This window comes from Oryzias latipes, chromosome 1, assembly GCF_053564925.1.
Source record: "Oryzias latipes strain Hd-rR chromosome 1, Olatipes_Hd-rR_3.1".
Taxonomy (NCBI): domain Eukaryota; kingdom Metazoa; phylum Chordata; class Actinopteri; order Beloniformes; family Adrianichthyidae; genus Oryzias; species Oryzias latipes.
The window spans coordinates 31,606,999-31,625,494 of NC_136237.1; the positions used below are offsets into that span (position 1 = coordinate 31,606,999).

The window sequence follows — 18,496 nt, forward strand, 5'->3', positions numbered from 1 at the left end:
AGGTACATGAATTGGATGACATAGATCTATAAGCCGCTGCGTTTGGTTCCTTTGTACCTCTGTTCTCTTCTTCAAAGAACCACCTGTCACTATTCCTTGCTCTCTAATGACATTATCCCTTGTGCTTTCCTAAGCAGTTGGGAGTTGGGTCATCTAGACCCACTAGACAGTGTGTTGAACCTTTTTTCTTCAATGATTTGTGATCTTCACTGGTGTCCGTGGATTACATGAAATCTTTCCACCTTTATCCACCTTTGTCAGGGTAGGGAGAACACGTCAATGTAAGGGTGGGGTCATCTAAGATAGCACAAGGGTTATTCATCGTCATGGACCTCGTGATCTGACTGAATTTGGGAAACAAGCCTTCAGTTTTTCTGCTGCATCTGCTTGGAATAATCTCCAAAGTGAAATACATTTTTCCAAACTTGGGTTTATTTGATTTTTTTCGTTGCTTCCTTTGTATCAGAGAAAGAAAGTCCAGCTGTCAGTGCTTGTGTCTTTAATGTTATTGCCAGTTTGTGCAGCTCGTATCTTTGCACTTTAAGATTCTCACAGTACTTACAAATGTTTCCCCATATTTATTAAAGTTTGTAACACTAGGTCACTTTACTGTATTTTAACTTTGAATTTCTTACTGTAAAATTCCAATCTTATTGCAAAATGTAATACTGTAAACGTAAACACACGTGATCTCAGTGGGTTTTATCTGGTTAAATAAAGGTTAAATTAAAAAAAAAAAAATTAAACATCACTTAACCCATTCCACCCCTGTACAGCCAAAGTTTCAACAAACTCAATCATCTAACAAAAAAAGCTTAACATTTCTTAGATTTTTTGGTGTTTATTTAAAAACGTACGTAACCATTATGTGCAAGAGATTTAATTTTGTAATTTTTTTTATTATGTACAGTGTTTACTCTGTTATACAGAAACTTAAAACTTCAGGTTACACTTCAGCTTCAGGCAAAGCATAAAAAACAGAAAATGTAAGACTTCATAATACAAAACAAGATAAGTGTTTTATCGTTCATTTTTCCATTGCACAAACCACAAACAACTATAAGACCTTTATCCTCCCTTTCTTGTTCTCTTTGTTAAAAAAACAAACAAGATAACTTCTACAGACAATTTTGAATTTTCAATTATCTGAACATTGTTGATTTTGCGATGTCAAACAACGATGAGATACTTCCAGAAAATCTACACAAGCTTAAGGAAAACACACAAACTCAACACTAAAATGTCCTAGCAGAGATTTCAATCCTCCTGCTTTCTGGTGTGAAAGCATCTATCACAAAGATGTAGCGCCAGAAGAAAGAAAACACCCCTTAACCTCACCGGGTGACCTTCAGGTGGACACAACGTTGTTTTATTGATTGAGTTCTACAGCTTCTCTGTGGAACTGAAGCTGCATTTGAATGTGCTCACCTACAAAAGAGTCAATCCATTGATTTGTGAGAACCCCGGAATTCCCTAGGATTTCCTGATATAGCCATTTTAATTCATTGTTTTCTCACGTTTGCACTGAATTCGCCTCTGCCTCTGTTTAGATGCACAATGAATTCTTGGCTGGACTCTTGTCCACAAGTGCAGTCATATACCTAATGCTCCCACTGTGTGTGGGAGGAGCTACCGGCAAATGTTTTTTAGCCTCATCGCTACATGGAGCAGTGTCTGTGTGTATCTCATTAACAATTCTTGGAAGACATGAATGATTTGTAAGAGAGCTACAAAAGGTCAACCTGGCACCATGTCTGGGATAATTCAGAGACTCTCCCGCTACGATGAGAGTCACCATTTACTGCAGGAGCTGCGTCTGAATGATGGTCGCTCTCAGAGGTACTTCTGTCTTTGTGACCCAGTTTGACGACTTGCTGATCCGCATTAAGTGAGTAAATGTTTATTTCTATGGCACCTTTTCTGGAGCAAAATCACAAAGTGCCTACAATGGTACAAACACAGAAAACTACAACCAGTCATCAGACACACGCCACCGACTAAACTAAGTAGAGACAATAAAAACAAAATAAATCACAGTAAAAGGCTAAATTAGATCAACTAAAAACTCTTCTGAATATAAAATTATTGACTTGTTTAAAACACTCAACAACAGGGTCAATCTGTCGTGCGGACAAAGGGATGGCGTTCCAAAGACCTTAGGTTTTATAGCGGGTTTTTATGATTTGCAAACGTTTTTGGTTTGAGGATCTTTGACAACTTCTTGTCCCACAATAGAATACAGTTAGGGGACCTTTTTTATTATTTTTTAAATTTAAATAAGAAAAATAGATAAAATAAGACTGGGAGGAGAATGATCAGATTCTCCTTTATGTTGGTTTTGGGCTCCACACGTCAAATGTCAAAGCCAAGTCCCTTATTGGTTGAAGAGATGCAAATCCATGGTCAAACTTCAGATATTTAAACTTGCTTGGCTTAATTTTCATCATGCGTCACAATTTTCGCTGTGCTGCATTGTTGCGCCCCCCCCTCAAAACACGCCGTCTCATCGCTCAAATCGCACTGCAGGACCTCTGATAGCAACTTGACATTGAAACTGGCTACCCTGCCACGTGAATCGCGTTTGTTGTGAACGCATCTTAAGAAAGACCATCTTTGAAGGTGGATCGTCAGAGTTTCTGAAGCCCGCTTTCAAACTTCTCCGGAGGTGAGTCGCTTTTCTTTTTGAAAAGATTTTTAAGCTTCAAGGATTTCTTGCTTTTCTCCTTCTCTTTGTGTTTGTCTTCTTTGGGTGACGATTCCCCGGACGTGAAGGTAGGCTTTTGCAGCGGCGCTGGTGACTCCACCTTGGCGTGCAGGTTGGGGGTTGAGGCAGAGGTGATCATTGGGGTAGAAGCTGCTGAGCTGCACGACTTTTCAAGGATCCCGTCGTACACAAGCTGACTCAACGGGCCCGCAGCGTACAGGTCGGAGGAGGATCTCCATGGCACCTGAGAGGTCAGCATAAGGTCTGGTTGGCCGGTTCCACATGGCAAAGAACTTGACTCAAATGTCAATTGCTCTTCCCTCCAAAGTAAATGCTTGGGCGTTGCTCCGGCAACATCTACATTGTCCCTGGCAACATTTCCAGTGGCAACTTCTGCTGTAATGTTGGTCTCATCTACTGGCACTCTTGGTGTTCTCCTTCTGAGGGACTCATCAGAGCCATCCTGCTCATATCTTAGTATTCCTCTATAAGTTATTGGCTCCGAGGCCGATTCTTGCTCATCTACAGGCGATTCTAATACATCTCTGGAAGGCATCTTCAGGGATGTGGTATCGTCATACTCCAGCTCATCTCTGGACATGTTCCTTGGTGGTGCACCAATAGTTTCAGCCATTTTGTCTTTTGATAGTAACCTTAAAGTAGATTCAGGAAGAAATTCTCCTTTATTTCGAGCAAGCTTCCAAGAACCTGTATCATGGGACATACCCATCAAGTCTCTTGTGATTCTTCTGGATTCAAACAAAGGCTCAGACTGATCTCTCTGCATCTTTTTAGGGATGCTGTCTACCGAAATCCCCATCATATCTCTTGATAACATTCTTGGAGCATTTGTTGGAGCTTCTACCAACATCCTTCTTGCATCAAGTGGTAAATTACACCGCTCTCTGTAGACATGCTGTGAGGGGACATCCATCAAATCCCTTGTTGTATCTTTGTCTCCTTTTCTTAATAAAAACTCTGCTTCTCTGGAAGCGTCACTCCTGTCTCTGAAGATCATTCTTGATGGGTTTACAGCAGGCTCATCTGTAGAAAAAGTTCCCAAAGAGGACTCCAAGCCCTTGGCTTTTGCCATTTTCCAGCTGGAGCCTTCCGGATCTGTGGTAGCTTCAAGTTCCTCTGCAAAATGTTTGTGCACTGGAGGTTCAACGGCTGATTCTGCCTCTTCCCTCAAAGGTTTCCCAGTTGAGATGTCTGCAAGCAGCTCTGCCTCGTCCTGATAAAACCTTCGAGGGGAAGGCTCAGCTGTGGAGCATGTGTACTTTTTTGCAAAAGGAGCAGAAGCCGTGCAGTCGCAGTCTAAGAATTTCTCTTGGGAATCTCTGTTAATGACAGACAGAGAGGGATGGATTAGTGCAAAAGGGAGAAGAATAACAGCTGTCAAAGAACCTTACATTTCCAGTGTGTCATAAAGAGTAACACCTTGTGTTTTAGTCACAACTGTTCCTTATTGGCTATTTGCGGGTGAAAAATGGGCAAACCTGTATGGGGCATGAAGGTGGCCCTGACAAAGTTTTAAGATCGTAGACTGCTCTGGGGGTGAGCAAAAGTTTTCATGTACTTTTTACTACGGGCTTGCTGCAGGTCGTAGTAAACACTTAAACAACGCATAATGGCATGTCAGGGTGAAGTAGGTCAGATGAAGGCACGTCATACAGATTTTTCCTTTTTCATACACCCTAAAACACGCAGACTTTGCAAAGGGGTTATTAGTGCTGTACAAATGATAAGCCCGTGCTTGTAGCCTGACTATTCAAAATTAGGAAATTTAACAATCAAAGCGTAGTTTGTCAAGGCATCTTGCAGACACTTGTATAATGCTGCATGCCCCATGCAGTCAGTAAAAAGCTAATATGTGCACCTTACTAATGACTAGAGAGTGGAGCAAGGGCGGTGTACACCACAAAGGCCTGTAACTTACATCATCATTATAAACACTTACTAAACCAGGGGTGTCAGAATCCAGGCCTTGAGGGCCGGTGTCCAACATATTTTCCAACCAACGGTTGCCACATAACTGGACTCTTTCTTTTTATTTGCATTCTATTTGTGTTTTTGTTTGAGTTTTGAAGGAAAACCAGCAGGAGGGCGGCCTTCGAGGCCTGGAGTTTGACTCCCCTGGAACTAAACGATGGACAATCGTATGTTCCATTTTTATGACGTCCCTTAAAGGGCCTCAACAGAACTGCAAGACACACCTGCGCTCCCTTTAAAATGCGACCAAACCTGTCTACATCCCTTCATGGGTCATAAAAAAAAACACAGCACCTTTTAATAGGGCATTAAACAAAAGATTAGAAGACATACTGCTTTTTAAGTGTTTTCAAGAGGATCTCCTCTCCATCATCATAGCACGGATAAGTAGGTCGGATGGGGATCAGAAGGTCGGGGTCAGGAGAAATCAAAGCAGTTGAGGGATGGTTGATCATGCCAGGACGACGTGGCCTACAAACAGTGGATCCATGTCGTCGAGGAGAACACTTGACTGGTGAAACTGAAACTGTGGATTAAAAAAAAATGTAACAACGTATGCAATTATTGAAAAATGGCTGATAAAAGTGATTTGGGGAAACATATTAAGAGAGATTACATTTTGGATTGAAGGGACAAAGCTAAAGGTCATATTAGCACTCTGTTGAAATGTTTTGGTAACTTCAGTCCTGTTGAATACAAACTGAATCATGCAAGCAGCTCGGTCATGTGCAGCAACAGCTGTTCGGGGGCTCAGTCCCGCTAGCGTCTGCAGCTTGCAGTGGGGTGTGCTGTTAAATTTATCGAGGCTGGCTCACAGCTAACCAGGCCTGCGGAGTGCTTGCTTTATGACTGTATGGAAAAGCTACTTAAAACAGAAGCTGCACATGCTCTGAGGCCTTTGTCTAATAGATGAGATAAACCAGCATTACAGGTTTAAGCGGAAGGGTCATCATGTACAGCAAATTTATTTTACTTTTTTTTAATTTGTCCTATTTCACCCACGATACAGTGAACTTAAAGGGCCTATATCCTGCTTTTCTTAAGCCTTTCAGAGTAAAATATTTCCAAAATAGCTTTGGGTGCCACATTGATTCCTATAATTCAGTAGATTTTCTGTTTTGTTTTTTTGGCTTTTTTGCAAACTACTTTTTTTCTCAGTAATAAAGAATTTTATGAATTTTTTCAACTTTAAATAAGCAGTTTAATTTAAGAGCTACAGACAGGCTTTAAATAGAAACATAAAAAAGAATAACAATTCTTCAATATGGTTTAATGAGTACTCAAATTTTAGAAAAACCTTTGTCTTCCCCTTGGGTAAGTCCCTAACGTACATAACAGCCTGGAGCTTTAAAAATACACAGGTTCCTCCCCGGAACACACCTGGGATTTGTGGTAACATGGGAGACCCAGGGTCATCTATGAGGTTCTCGACAGATCCGTGGACAGAGCTGTGGCATGAACAAGCCGACTGCAGCACTCGAGGCAGGCCCTGGCTGACGGCGTCCGAGTACAGCTGAGCAGTGAGGTTTCCTATGCCAGGATTCCTGATGATGGGGAAGCCGCAGAGAAGTTCAATCTGCTGCCAGCGATGGAGACGCTCCCGCAGACAGGCCGTTACCTCCGAAAATGCATTCCTGCAAAACACGAGAGGAATCTGGCATATTTGCCGTGACAAAATAAAAACCGCTCAAGCCATTTTAAACTCACTTAGCTTCCAGGATCTTATGATCGACTTGGTCCAGAGATGAGCTGTGAGCCACATGGAGTGTACCAAGGACTGTGCTCCTTTTTTTCTTAATTCTTTCTGCCTGCAGAATAGAAAGCAGGAGAAAAGTTCAACTTTATTTTTATGCCTTGACATTTTTTTATCTTGTTAGCTACTTCTCTGTTACATGCGTGTAGTATGACCTCATCTTTAGCTGTCGCAAGTTGCTGTTCGGCGCTCTGCTTCTTCACGTTGTAGTACTGAACCTCCACCTCGTGTGTCAGCTGCAGCCACTGCTGGAGGGCCTCTGAAACAGACCAGCTTGCCCACATGTCCTGTTCCGCCTGCATCAGTGCTCCCCGGACCTAAAGAGAGGCATCAAGTCAGACATGGATGCACAGTTCCAAAGTTTTAGTGTAATCATGTCATCTTCATTCAAGGAATTCTCACAGTTATACATTTGCTTTTATTTATTGATGTCTTCTGCGTACTCCTCTCTACTTGTATGTTTACCTTACAATTACCAATACAAAGCCCATCGAGACGACTGTTGTGAATTTGGACTATATAAATAACATTTAACTGAATTGAATACCAACATCTATGAAATTCGGTTCATCATCAAAATACTTTGTCTTTTTCTAGGCTACCTGCCTGGTAGCTCTAACTTCAGCAACATTCTACTGCTGAATTATCAACTATTCTCCTCCGCTCATGTCCAAATCTGGATGCCATGACTTTGTCTGCAAAACATCTGAAGCTACATTCACAATACCCTCGACAACACGCGTTCAAGCGGCCACTTTCGATTAAAGGTTAACGTGCATACCGCGCGTTTCGGGCTTTCGTGTTCAAAACTCTAGCGTTTGTGCGTCGCTACGAATGTTTCCAAGAATGTTTTTGGGCTCTACGTACAACAAGCACATCCACTGAACACACATTGAAATTTAAACTGGGTTGAACTTTGACTAATCTGGTAATGACATATCCCTTGTGCTATCTTGTGGGGTCCAGATGACCCCACTTCCAATGTTAACGTGCCTCCAAGGCACGTTAACATTGGGAGTGGGGTCATCTGGACCCTACAAGACAGTGCGTGGAGCCTTTTTCTTCAATGATTTGTAATCTTCACTGGTTTCCATGGATTACATGAAATCCTCTCCACCTTTATCCTGGTAGGGATAACACGTCAATGTAAGGGTGGGGTCATTTTGACCCCACAATAAAGCACAAGGGATATGCATGGCGTGCCTTTTATTATACGAAAGCCCCAACTGTTTGAACATGATCATTAAGAATAAATTAATAGTTGCCATTTGTGATGTGAATTACGACACCAAGTTCTTCATAAATCGCAAAAGAGCTGAAGTCAAATTTGCACCGTTCTTGAACCCTCGTTACACGCCTAGTGCGACCGTAGCATTAGCATGTCTTCAAAAGATCTACCTTCAGTCTTGTTACTCAACAGGTATTTTCCACTCTTCATCCTATTCCCCGTCTTCCTCGCTTCATTTTTACTGATCCCCGCTATTTCTTGCTCCACCCCAAGCAACTTTTTAGCCCTTTTCTGCCCCTTCCCCTTTTTCACAGTATTCCTTTTAGTTTCCCATCATGCAGCAGAAGCCTTTTTTAGATATGCCACAAGTTTGCAGCGAAAGAGCATCACTATCTAACATGTTACACCATGTTGACAGTTGCTGTAAATTTAAAAAGATTTTCCTTTACCTCCACTTTGTAGCTATTGCGGGATTAAATTTAGACTGGATGGGAGTAAAAATATGCGTTTCCTATGGTGCTCTTGCCCACCTGTTCCAGCTCCTCCTCTGCATACCGAAGGCGGCTGAGCTCACTGACTGCTCCCTGCCTCAGCCTGTGCAGCCGGTGGGCTTCCTCCTGCGCCCCCATTATTTCGTCTCTCATCTTCTCCTCCAGGTTCTGTTTCTCCTCAGCCACATTACGCTTCTCCTCCTGGGCTTGCTCCAATCTGAATTCATGAATGATTGGATAAGCTAAACATTTCTTCGTTTAGCTTGGAATTGCAGGTGAACAATTCAAAGAAATATTTACTGCTCTTGCAGATCCATGAGACTTTGTTCAGCCCTCTGGAGGCTCTCCAAGTCCTTCATCATCTTGGAGATGTGAATCTTGCTGGCTTTGCTCTGAGCCTGAGCAAACCAGCACCCGCCGACTCCCATCACAACGGAGACGATGAGCAGCAGGTCCTTCATGTAGTTATGAGGAGGACCTGTGAGGAGATGACATATCAGGAATATGGAGACTTTGAAGCTCGAGGTTCAAATTAATCTGGTACGTTAGCATAAAGATAAAAACTGGACGAGAAGTCAAAGTTAAAAAAAAAAACATGATTCAGGGTTACGTGTAGGCGGTCCAAACAGAACCACATCCAGAGCTTTGATGGTGAGCTTCTGTTTATCTCTCTGGTCTTGAACTTTCAAATGAAAACTCAGGAATAAAGGTTCATTGGCTGCAATCCTACAAACAGAAAACAAGAAAGAATGAGTGTGGATGCAGCTCATTAAAAAAGTACCTTGCGTGTGCCCTTTGCTCCCGGTATTCCTTGACCGCCCTCACCTCGGCAGTGTGTTTCCATTGACCTTAAAGTCTTTGAAATTCCTCTCATACTGTGGCAACTCAACAAACTCTTTCAACCAGCGCAGCACATCTTCCTGGGTCCAGTTATGAACTAACAACGTAAGATAAGGACACGTGTTCTTTACAGTCAAATACGCACGTTGTAAATTTAGATAAAAATGTAAAAAAATGTTTTATTTCTCACCTTCGGATGACTTCCAGCCCTTCCAGAGCTCCTCCACTGTGATGTGCTGGTCTTCTCTGTGGAGCTTGCTGTGTTTGTGAGTCTGCTGCTGTTTCATGTCTTCAATGATGAACTGCAGCAAAAGAGGAAACCAGAACATTCATGCATTAAAAGCAGGTCTCCACAATAAATCGAAAAAGTCTTGATGCCGCGATACGCAGATCGCCAAAGATGGCGTAAATCGCCATAAATGGCTACCTTAACCTCTTGAGGCCCAAGCTAATATTTGAGCTAACCCTCTAAACACATAGTAACAGGGCTCAAGTTTAGGAAAATGTATTACTGCGAAAATATATCCAAAAATGTGATGTGGACAGCTGAGCTCTTAAAGGGCCTGTATCATGCAAAATTAACTTTTTTGAGCTTTTAGGTGTATTATGATTTTTAATTCTCACAAAAACAACTCCAAAGCGGTATTTTAATCCATTCACACATTTTTAAGCCTTCTTTTAAAGCCCTGCTCTCTGAGCACCAGCCCCTCCCAATCCACAAAAACAACTGGGTCCTCACGTTGTAACAAGCAGTGATCGGCAAAGCGCTTTGTTTTTGGAAAGCTCCACAATATGCACATCCATCTTTGCAAAAGTTTGTTTTTGTGGGTGAAATGCAGATACGCTGGTGTGGCCGACTCTAGGTTGATATCACAAAATGGCGCCCATAAGGAGTGAGAGGCGGCGCCTCTGACATTGAGTCGTCTTACTTCCTTGTAAGAAGTTAAGCTGTGAAAATAACTCATATTTCATTAAAAAATTATTCTTTAGTGAGCCAAAGGTAATATATGATCAGATATATGGATGTAGTTTACAGAGAAAGGCTTAAGAAAAGCATGATTTAGCCCCTTTAAAAGTTTATACACATGCATAAACAGAGAAAGCATCATATTTTACTACATCCATATTAGTTTTGACTAATCCTAGCAGAAAAGTAGATCATTGTTCAACATTGTGTTTCCACCACATAAAAGTTCTTACCTGTCTCCTATTGAGGTTACTTGCAGTATAACGTTTGTTGACTTTTATGTAAATAGTTGTAGTGGGATGGAAATGATGTATTATTTGTAGTTTTGTTTTTTTGCTATTTGTTGACAAAACACAAGTCAAATCCTGATCGCATTATTGATGACTAATATCGCACATCACAAGATTTCTTCATAGTGTCCAGCTCTAATTAAAAGTGTACCATCTTGAAAAATGTGACAATCCTAGATTTGCATTTAAAAATATATAAAGTGCCACTCCCATCATATTTTGATCTATTTTCAAAAAAATTGCAGTCTTTTATTTATAGTTATGCCACTTTTAGACAAAATAAAAAATAAAAACCTCGTTTTCTATAACAGTTTCTGCAGGGCTGCAGGAGTTCATTAGAAATTTGCCTCTGAGTTGTGCAGGGAGTAAGCCTGCCCTCATTTCCCATCATCCATTCTTTACACTCTCTCCAGCTAGCTTACTGACCCTCACAACCCCAGCGATACAATAAAGGGGCAACAAAAAAAAAAAAAGGTGATAAATGTTGGAGCTATCTGGACGTACGGTTTTGCATTTTTTTATCTGTTCCTGATTCACAACAATTTGAATAAAGAAATACTCAGAAAGTCATGTAGCTTATTTTTTATTATATATGTCCTCCATCAGGAGAAAAATGCCACAAGAACACATTAAATACAAAAACAAATCACCATATAATATAATATAATAAACGGCATTCATTTCATTAGAATCAGCATCCTCAGTGTGCATGGTCGATGTTGGTGGCAGGGTGAGTGTTTGTTATCCTAAAATGTATTTTTGGTCGTAAACAGCGGCCTCGTATGATGTCTGATGGAATCTGCGGACTTTTATGGACCTGAACCCTTCCACTGATGTCTCCATGGCAACCGGAACCTGAGACTCTGGATAGTGTGTCCATGAACCCAGTTTCGAAATGCAAGGGCCAACTGGAATTCCAGGTTTACTATGAATGTCACACACAAGAACAGACTTGCAGATTCCAGGAAAGGAAAGAATGATTATAAAATTGCAACATTTTCAAATGTTACAGTTGTACTGAAACATTTGAAAATGTTACAGTAAAATGTAACAGCAGGGTGCAGAAGATGAATTGTTAAATCTTCAGTTGTTGCACACATGCATGGACAAAATGTTAAAATGGATGAGGAGAAAAGTTTTTATCATTTCTCTCTTATTTTGCATTTAACATTTTATTTGGTAAAAGTGGAACTCAAATGCATACTGCACATTTTATCATATTTTCATAGACAAGCATGTAACGAAGTTTTGTTTTTTCAGTTCCGTTTCAATTTAGTTGTCTTGAACAGCTAAAGTTCAAGTAAGACACACTCGAGCGTGGGCGTATTTTCAAAATAAGATCACAAAGGTCACCGAAGCTGCACTTGTCTATTAGTGCAAACCAGCTTTGTCACAGAGCCAAAAGCAAAGTTACACCGTTACTATCCCTGAAGGAGCATTTGACTCCAGCAGCCGCACCACCTGTTCCTCTGCTGTTGGGATCTGTGTCTTTACAAACGAAGCAAAGTGAATTTGACCTAGAAAATGACTTCATTATGGAGTGAAGTTTGTACCTCCACGCTTTCCTCCACCTCAATCCCACCATCTTGGTCATCGTCCATCATCTGGTGGATGTTTCGTAGGGCCTCCAGGCTATAGCGATCGGCCTCGCTCAAACATGGTGGATTCACTAACATGCATGGGTCTGCATGAGTGTGAGAGAAAGAGAGATTATCCCAGTGAATTTCTTCAACCAAGTCATTCATTTAAACCATTGCAAGATAACACAAATAAAAGCCTCATTGATCTTGCATGATTTTTTCTCTATATTTTAACCTTTTCCTACAAAAAAGTTCAAATATTTTCATAAAGAATGCTGTCAAAATGTTTTAATATTATGTTTGTTATTATAAATATATATTCAATACAAACAATTTGCTTTTTTACTATTGATCATATTTGAGGGGAAAAAATCTAGAAAATAAAATAACAATAGGTTGTAGCATGTTACTAATACTTTGGTTTTATTGATTTTGCTGTCATAGCTCAATGTTCAGGTATAAAAATAGTTTTATATATAGTTTCACACAAATCCTACATATTTTGTTACTTTTTTATCATTTCTATTAGCGCACTAGGAAGACAAAAATGCATACATCCAGAATACTTTACTAACACTTTAGGAAAGAATGTTCAGTATTTTCTCGATGGCTCCTGTGGGAGTCTCATAGAAGCCATAATGTCTCAATCTACCACTGTTAAGCTAAGTATCAGACTGTGTACCCCGAGCTTGAGCACGCAGAGGGAACACATGAGATGATGACGCACAGGGTCCCTTCGTCTACTGAGTCAGAGCCCATTTTTGCATCTGTGACTAAAGAGTCGGACTTCTCAAGAGAGCAAGGGTCAAAGGTCTATACCAACTCTCATACCAGCCCTCTTACAATCCGTAAAGCTCCAAATGCCCTGTCACAATTACAATATTTTACAGACTATAAGGCGCATTTAAAAGCCTTAAAAAAAAACTTGGTGGCCCTCTCTGAGCACACGAAGGTATATCCCTTGTGCTATCCTATGACCCCACCCTTACACTGACGTGTTATTCCTACCATGACAAAGGTAGATAAAGGTAAAGAGGATTTCATGTAATCCATGGACACCAGTGAAGATCACAAATCATTGAAGAAAAAAGGTTCAGTTGACCCCACTCCCAACCTTAAAGTGCCTTGGATAGCACAAGGGAAATATGGATTAATTCTGGCTGTGCTTAAAAATGTTGAAACCATTTTACAGTGTTCTTTCACAATGTCTGCATGTTTACCTTATAAGTTGCAAACAAAGTTGGGTGTTATTACAAATACGCTAACGCAGCTCATGTGTAGCGGCGTCAGACTGTATTGTTTTTTACGTATAACTAACAAGGTTGAGAATTAGAGTAGTCACAGTAATGTTAGTTTTAATGTTATCCATCTGTTTTTTTTTTACGTGTTGCAAACAATGTTGGGAGTTACAGCTATTGTAAATACAAGAATGCAGCTAACATGCAGCGGTGTCTGAGTTTTTTTTTCTTTACGTGTTAGTACTAAGGCTAGTAGTTGACGTATTAATAACACTTTGACTGGGTCCGAATTCCCACCCTAACCTCCAACTACTAAAAAACTACATAGTGCGGGACTATGTAGTACCCTGGATTTTAAAAGCAATTCAGACACCATGCCCACTCTTTTTTTTTGAACGGCGAATATGACTTCATTGATTTCACGAAGTTAAAATCTAATTGATATGAGCATTTTGCAACAACCATTTATGAATCTACTGTCTTCCGAGGATAAAAACATTAATGATTTATTTCAAAAATTCATTGAAATACATTTTCTTTCCAAAACTTGTTCTGATGTAATCTATTGTGGCCTATATTCACCAATCTAGTGAGGATCGATGCACAATGGTTTATAGCACAGACTTTTGAGAAATTTCTAGGACAGTCGATTTTGGAATTGTAGGTTTGTACAGCACTAAAAAACGGCGAACGCACTATATGGTGAGTAGGGAAGGAATTTGGACACAGCGTCTGTTTTTTTTACGTGTTGCATGAAAGGTTAGGAAGTACAGGTATGGTGAATACTCTAATGCGGCTAACGTGTAGTGGTGTCACACTGTTTTTTAACGTGTTGCTGACAAGATTGGGAGTTAGCGCAGTCAGTTTTTTCTTTTTTATGTTGCCAGAGTGGTTGGGGTCTACAGGTGTTGTAAATTAGGCTAATGTATGGTGGTGTTGGACGTTTTTTTTTTTCTTTTGTGTTACTAACAAAGTTGAGATTTAGCATAATCACAGTAATGTTTGTTTTAGCCGTATCGGTTGTTTTTTTATGTGTTGCAGTGGGAGTTACAGGTATTGTAAATACACTAGCGTGGCTAATGTGTAGTGATGTTGGACTGTTTTGTTTTATGTCACTAAAAATGTTGGGAGTTGCAATAGTTACAATTGTTTTATTTTAGCTGCATCAGTATTATCGAACTATATGACAAAAGTTTAAAATAGACCAATCATTTCTCATAGTGCGAAAAATACAGTATGCTATTGGAAAAAGCAGCATTTTGTATTCTTAACAATTGTATGTTTCCTTTAACCCTTGTGCTATCCTAGGCACTTTAACATTGGGAGTTGGGTCATCTAGACCAGTGTTTTTCAACCAGTGTGCCGCGGCACACTAGTGTGCCGTGAGAGATGGTCAAGTGTGCCGTGGGAAATTGCCCTCATTAACTGATCTAAAAACATTTCCCATCTCCAGGAAATCAGCTCTTTGTTCATCCAAACAGGCCCTGATAAAACACTGAGTAGTTAGGAATATAAAAGATCATACAATTAAATTTTCTTTGTGTTTATTTAATTCTATTAAATACATTTTGATAAGAATGACGTTACCGCGATTTACCTGCAGCTATAAGTGTTTGCGGAAAAGTCCCGCCCCTTTAACTGTCTCCGCCAATCATTCTTTAAGGCTAAATCACATGTCATCAGTCTGACCAATCAGAAGTGGTTCAAGTCTTCACTTCCTTGTTCCAAATTAGCTCAAAAAGTCGCTCAGTTCTAACAAAAATACCAGCTAAAGCTCGTCTTTAGCGGTGTAGCTTTCCACAGAGTCTGGTGTCAGACCGTGGGCCAAATGAACAAAACAATGAAGCTCAGAGACGCGAGTCTTTCTTCCCTCTTTCGGTAGTTTTCACACTACATCTCCCATGATGCACTGGCTTAAAGGGACAGTGTCTCAACGCACAATGAGTCCTCCTTGTTTAACGTCTTGAAACCACAACAAACAGTTTCTAAATTTTCTAACGTAACTTTTATTTCATCTTAGAAAAAAACTGCCGCAACTTCCTGCTTTTTCCACCACAACTATCACAAAAATGCACGTTAGATTGCGGGGGGCGCGGGGGGCTCGATCAACAAAGACCATGAATTTCTGCTTTTTTTTTTTCTTTGGATGCTGGTGTGCCGCGGGATTTTGGCAAGGTTAAAGTGTGCCGTGGCTCAAAAAAGGTTGAAAAACACTGATCTAGACCCACTAGACAGTGTGCTAAACCTTTTTTTTCAATGATTTGTGATCTTCACTGGTCTCAATGGATTTTTATGGAATCTTTCCACCTTTATCCACCTTTGTCGTGGTAGGGAGAACACGTCAAAGTAAGGGTGGGGTCATCTAAGATAGCACAGGGGTTAACCACATACGTACAATGTATAATTTCTTTCCACAGGTAAGCTCTGAAAACAAATAAAAAAACGTCAAGAATGAAGTGATTTAGCAATGATTTAGTATTTTCAGCTTCCGTATGCATCAGTTACAACAGGTGAACAGTTCCTCTCTGGTTTATGAAAAGAAAAAATAATCATGCGCAAATTTTTTTAGGTTTCCTTCCTGCAGCTCTCAGTTGTTCATGAAATTTGCAGTTTTCATGGGAAAAAGCTCTCAGTTGGACTTTGAGAGTGTCTGAGTTGTGCAGAACAGCCAGGGCTTGCATCTGTTTGTGCTGCCTGCTTCATGTTGCCAGGACAGAACTTTGTTTACTTCGTCACATCACAACCATTAATCCACTTATAAGTATAAATCGTTAGATTTCAGTGCAAAGATTCGGTCTAAGGTTTCAATGATATATGATGCAGGTCTTTCAGTCAACTTGTCCTCTATAAAGTACCTTCCAAGCCTTTACAAGCAGAGAATGTAATGCTTTTTGACAAACTTTACATTAAACAGATCAATCTGTTATAAAGTGTATGTAGCCTATAAATACACATATTTGTATTTGTAATTAAGATTAATTATACTCTACACTGCTATATATGATTTATATGTATCATCTTTTACTTTTTTTCTTCCAATCAAGTAAGAGAGATTTTCTTCTCATTTAACACTTAAAAAGAGCACTTAGGTGAAGTAGCTTCAACAATTACATTTTCCCATTTATTAACTATAGTTAATGTGTGATAGATAGATAGATAGATAGATAGATAGATAGATAGATAGATAGATAGATAGATAGATAGATAGATAGATAGATAGATAGATAGATAGATAGATAGATAGATAGATAGATAGATAGATAGATAGATAGATAGATAGATAGATAGATAGATAGATAGATAGATATGATCCATCCGAGAAGTTACAATTTCACATCCAACTATAAGGCATTATAGAGTAAATGCAATTGTTATTTCCTTAAAAGACATTAAATTTTACAAGATATGTCAAAATGTCAATAAAAGTTTTTTTTAGAAGGAGGAAATAATTCATTTTTATCCTAATGTCTTTTTTCCCGTTAATACAAGATGACCAGCAGTAAATTTCGCGGGGGAAAAAAGATTTAAACATTTATTTTTGCAGTTACTTCTAAGCATACAACATTAGAGGAAAGCAAGCCTGAGTTCTGTAAGAAATCCTAATGTATATTAATATACATATTATAATATATATTATATATATAATTTTTTTTTAAGCGTCAATATATCTTAAAATCCCTAGGTTTTTTCTTTTTTAATGTATTTATTGGTGTTTGTTACTACAGAGAACTGCTTACCTGGTGGTTCGAATCCGGCGCTGCCTCCGGGAGAGGAAAAGCTCTGGAGTTCGGCGGCGCTTTGCGCAGCCGCCCAGAAGCCGGCAAGAGGGAAAATGACCAGTAAAAAAGACACAGGAAGCATACTAGATATTTAAATAAAAATATGTATAGGTCTATGTCTATAACAAGAAGTCTTTAAGCTCCTCAAGTAGGCGGAGAGGAACCGTCGAAAGGACCGAGCTGTTTACAGATCCAGTCCGCGAAAGCGGATCCGTGTTGCTATTATGGACGAGACGTGATACTGAGGTCTGCTTTAATTTAAACCTGACAAGCGAAGAAAACACCTCATGGGTTTAATAAAGACAAAAAACAAACGTTATGTTAAAAAAATGTAACTTCCAAAGGGGAAAAAAAACACATGAATTTTACATCTTAGGAAAGTCGATGTTTTAGTTAAAGAAAAGTACAAATTGGAATTCTTGATTTGTCATTTAAAAAAAGTAAAGCTCATAGGAAAAGCTGAAGGGGGGTGTGTTCTTATAACACAAGTTGTTCTAACTTGTCATTTGTCCACACAATCCAATTTTGTTTCTCATTTCCCATCCCTTACGTAAGCGGAAGTAGAACTGCTGCCCCGCCCCTTTCACTACAACAAACACGCCCCGTTTGTACAGGCCCACTCTGAAGAATCTTTTAAGGGTTTTTAGCATGTTCTTGTCACTTTTTCTGCTGATCAAGAACATATACTGAAAAATTTAAGCTTAAATGTTTATCTTGGATTTGTTTTTTAAATTTGTTGTAAATTTGGAGCAGGTGAAAAAAAAAACCTGTTTAAAAAGCAGTATTTGTGACGTAGAAAACACACTGGGCGGGGCTACAAGCTCACTGCTCCGTCCGTTCTGACGCATCAACTTGCAGACAAACAGAAAAGGTGAAGCTTTTCCCCACACTTGCCCCCCTCCTAATTTTTGAGTCAATGTTAGTATCATGAATGGGAAATATTAAGCTCGTTTAAGCATTGCAAAAATACCCAAAGCAATATTTTTAAAGGAAAAAAAAAACAATAATATTAACAATACTGTTCAAAATACTTTTTTTAACCTTTCATTTGTAATAGATGGTTTTTTGCCACCCTTCCAAGGTCTTCTGACCCCTCCCTACTCCACCCAAATAAATGTCCTAGCTCCGCCCCTGTAACACCACTAATGTTACGTTTGCTTAAACAGAGAGCTTTCAGCAGTGGGGAGGGGCAGAGGGGTGGGGGGGTTGCTGTGCGGCGGCAAGTGAATTTCTGCTGCTCTGCAGAAACTATGTCCCAACGGAAGGACAGATTTTTAGATTTTGGCTAAAAACGGAATAATAATAATTTTTTTAAAGATGATAGGAGGGGGTGTTTAAGTTACAAACCTAAAGTCCAACCTTTATTTAAACTGACATTTAAAAATGTCTTAGTTAATTCTACAAGTCTCTCAAGTATTTTATTTTTGCCTACATAATTAGTGCTATTTTTAGTTGAATTTGTCCTGCCTCCATATCATCTGCACTTGTTCTGTAAAATAGGGCAAACTCCACAGCTTTGCGTGTCTCTTATTGCACGCTAAAAGCTGCTGCAGAAACCTTAAGGTTCCCTGAGTGAACCCTGGTGTAATAAAGCCCAAACAGGTAATGGAGGAAGCAGATCATACAATTATACT

The 18,496-nt window shown here is 39.7% G+C and overlaps 1 protein-coding gene across 1 annotated transcript; it reads right to left on the reverse strand.

The window, feature by feature from the left end:
- Positions 1-821: 821 nt before the first annotated feature.
- LOC101166934 (stromal interaction molecule 2) lies at positions 822-17,363 on the reverse strand. The gene is made up of 12 exons (XM_004065827.5): positions 16,821-17,363; positions 11,819-11,949; positions 9,199-9,310; positions 8,994-9,105; positions 8,779-8,894; positions 8,469-8,646; positions 8,208-8,385; positions 6,605-6,766; positions 6,404-6,504; positions 6,077-6,330; positions 5,030-5,222; positions 822-4,044 (listed from the first exon to the last, which is right to left on the reverse strand). Exons 1-12 carry the CDS (start codon positions 16,942-16,944, stop codon positions 2,628-2,630), a joined length of 3,078 nt encoding a protein of 1,025 aa, XP_004065875.1. The 5' UTR covers positions 16,945-17,363; the 3' UTR covers positions 822-2,627.
- Between the last annotated feature and the right edge of the window lie 1,133 nt (positions 17,364-18,496).

What these genes read in the sequence shown, in the direction of transcription:
- LOC101166934 (XM_004065827.5), bottom strand. Translation starts at nt 16,944, where the DNA reads ATGCTTCCTGTGTCTTTTTTACTGGTCATTTTCCCTCTTGCCGGCTTC. An exon ending in CGCCGGATTCGAACCACCAG is followed by an intron (nt 11,950 to 16,820) that starts GTAAGCAGTTCT and finishes ACACTCATGCAG; the next exon opens with ACCCATGCATGTTAGTGAAT. An exon ending in GGGCTGGAAGTCATCCGAAG is followed by an intron (nt 9,106 to 9,198) that starts GTGAGAAATAAA and finishes TTACGTTGTTAG; the next exon opens with TTCATAACTGGACCCAGGAA.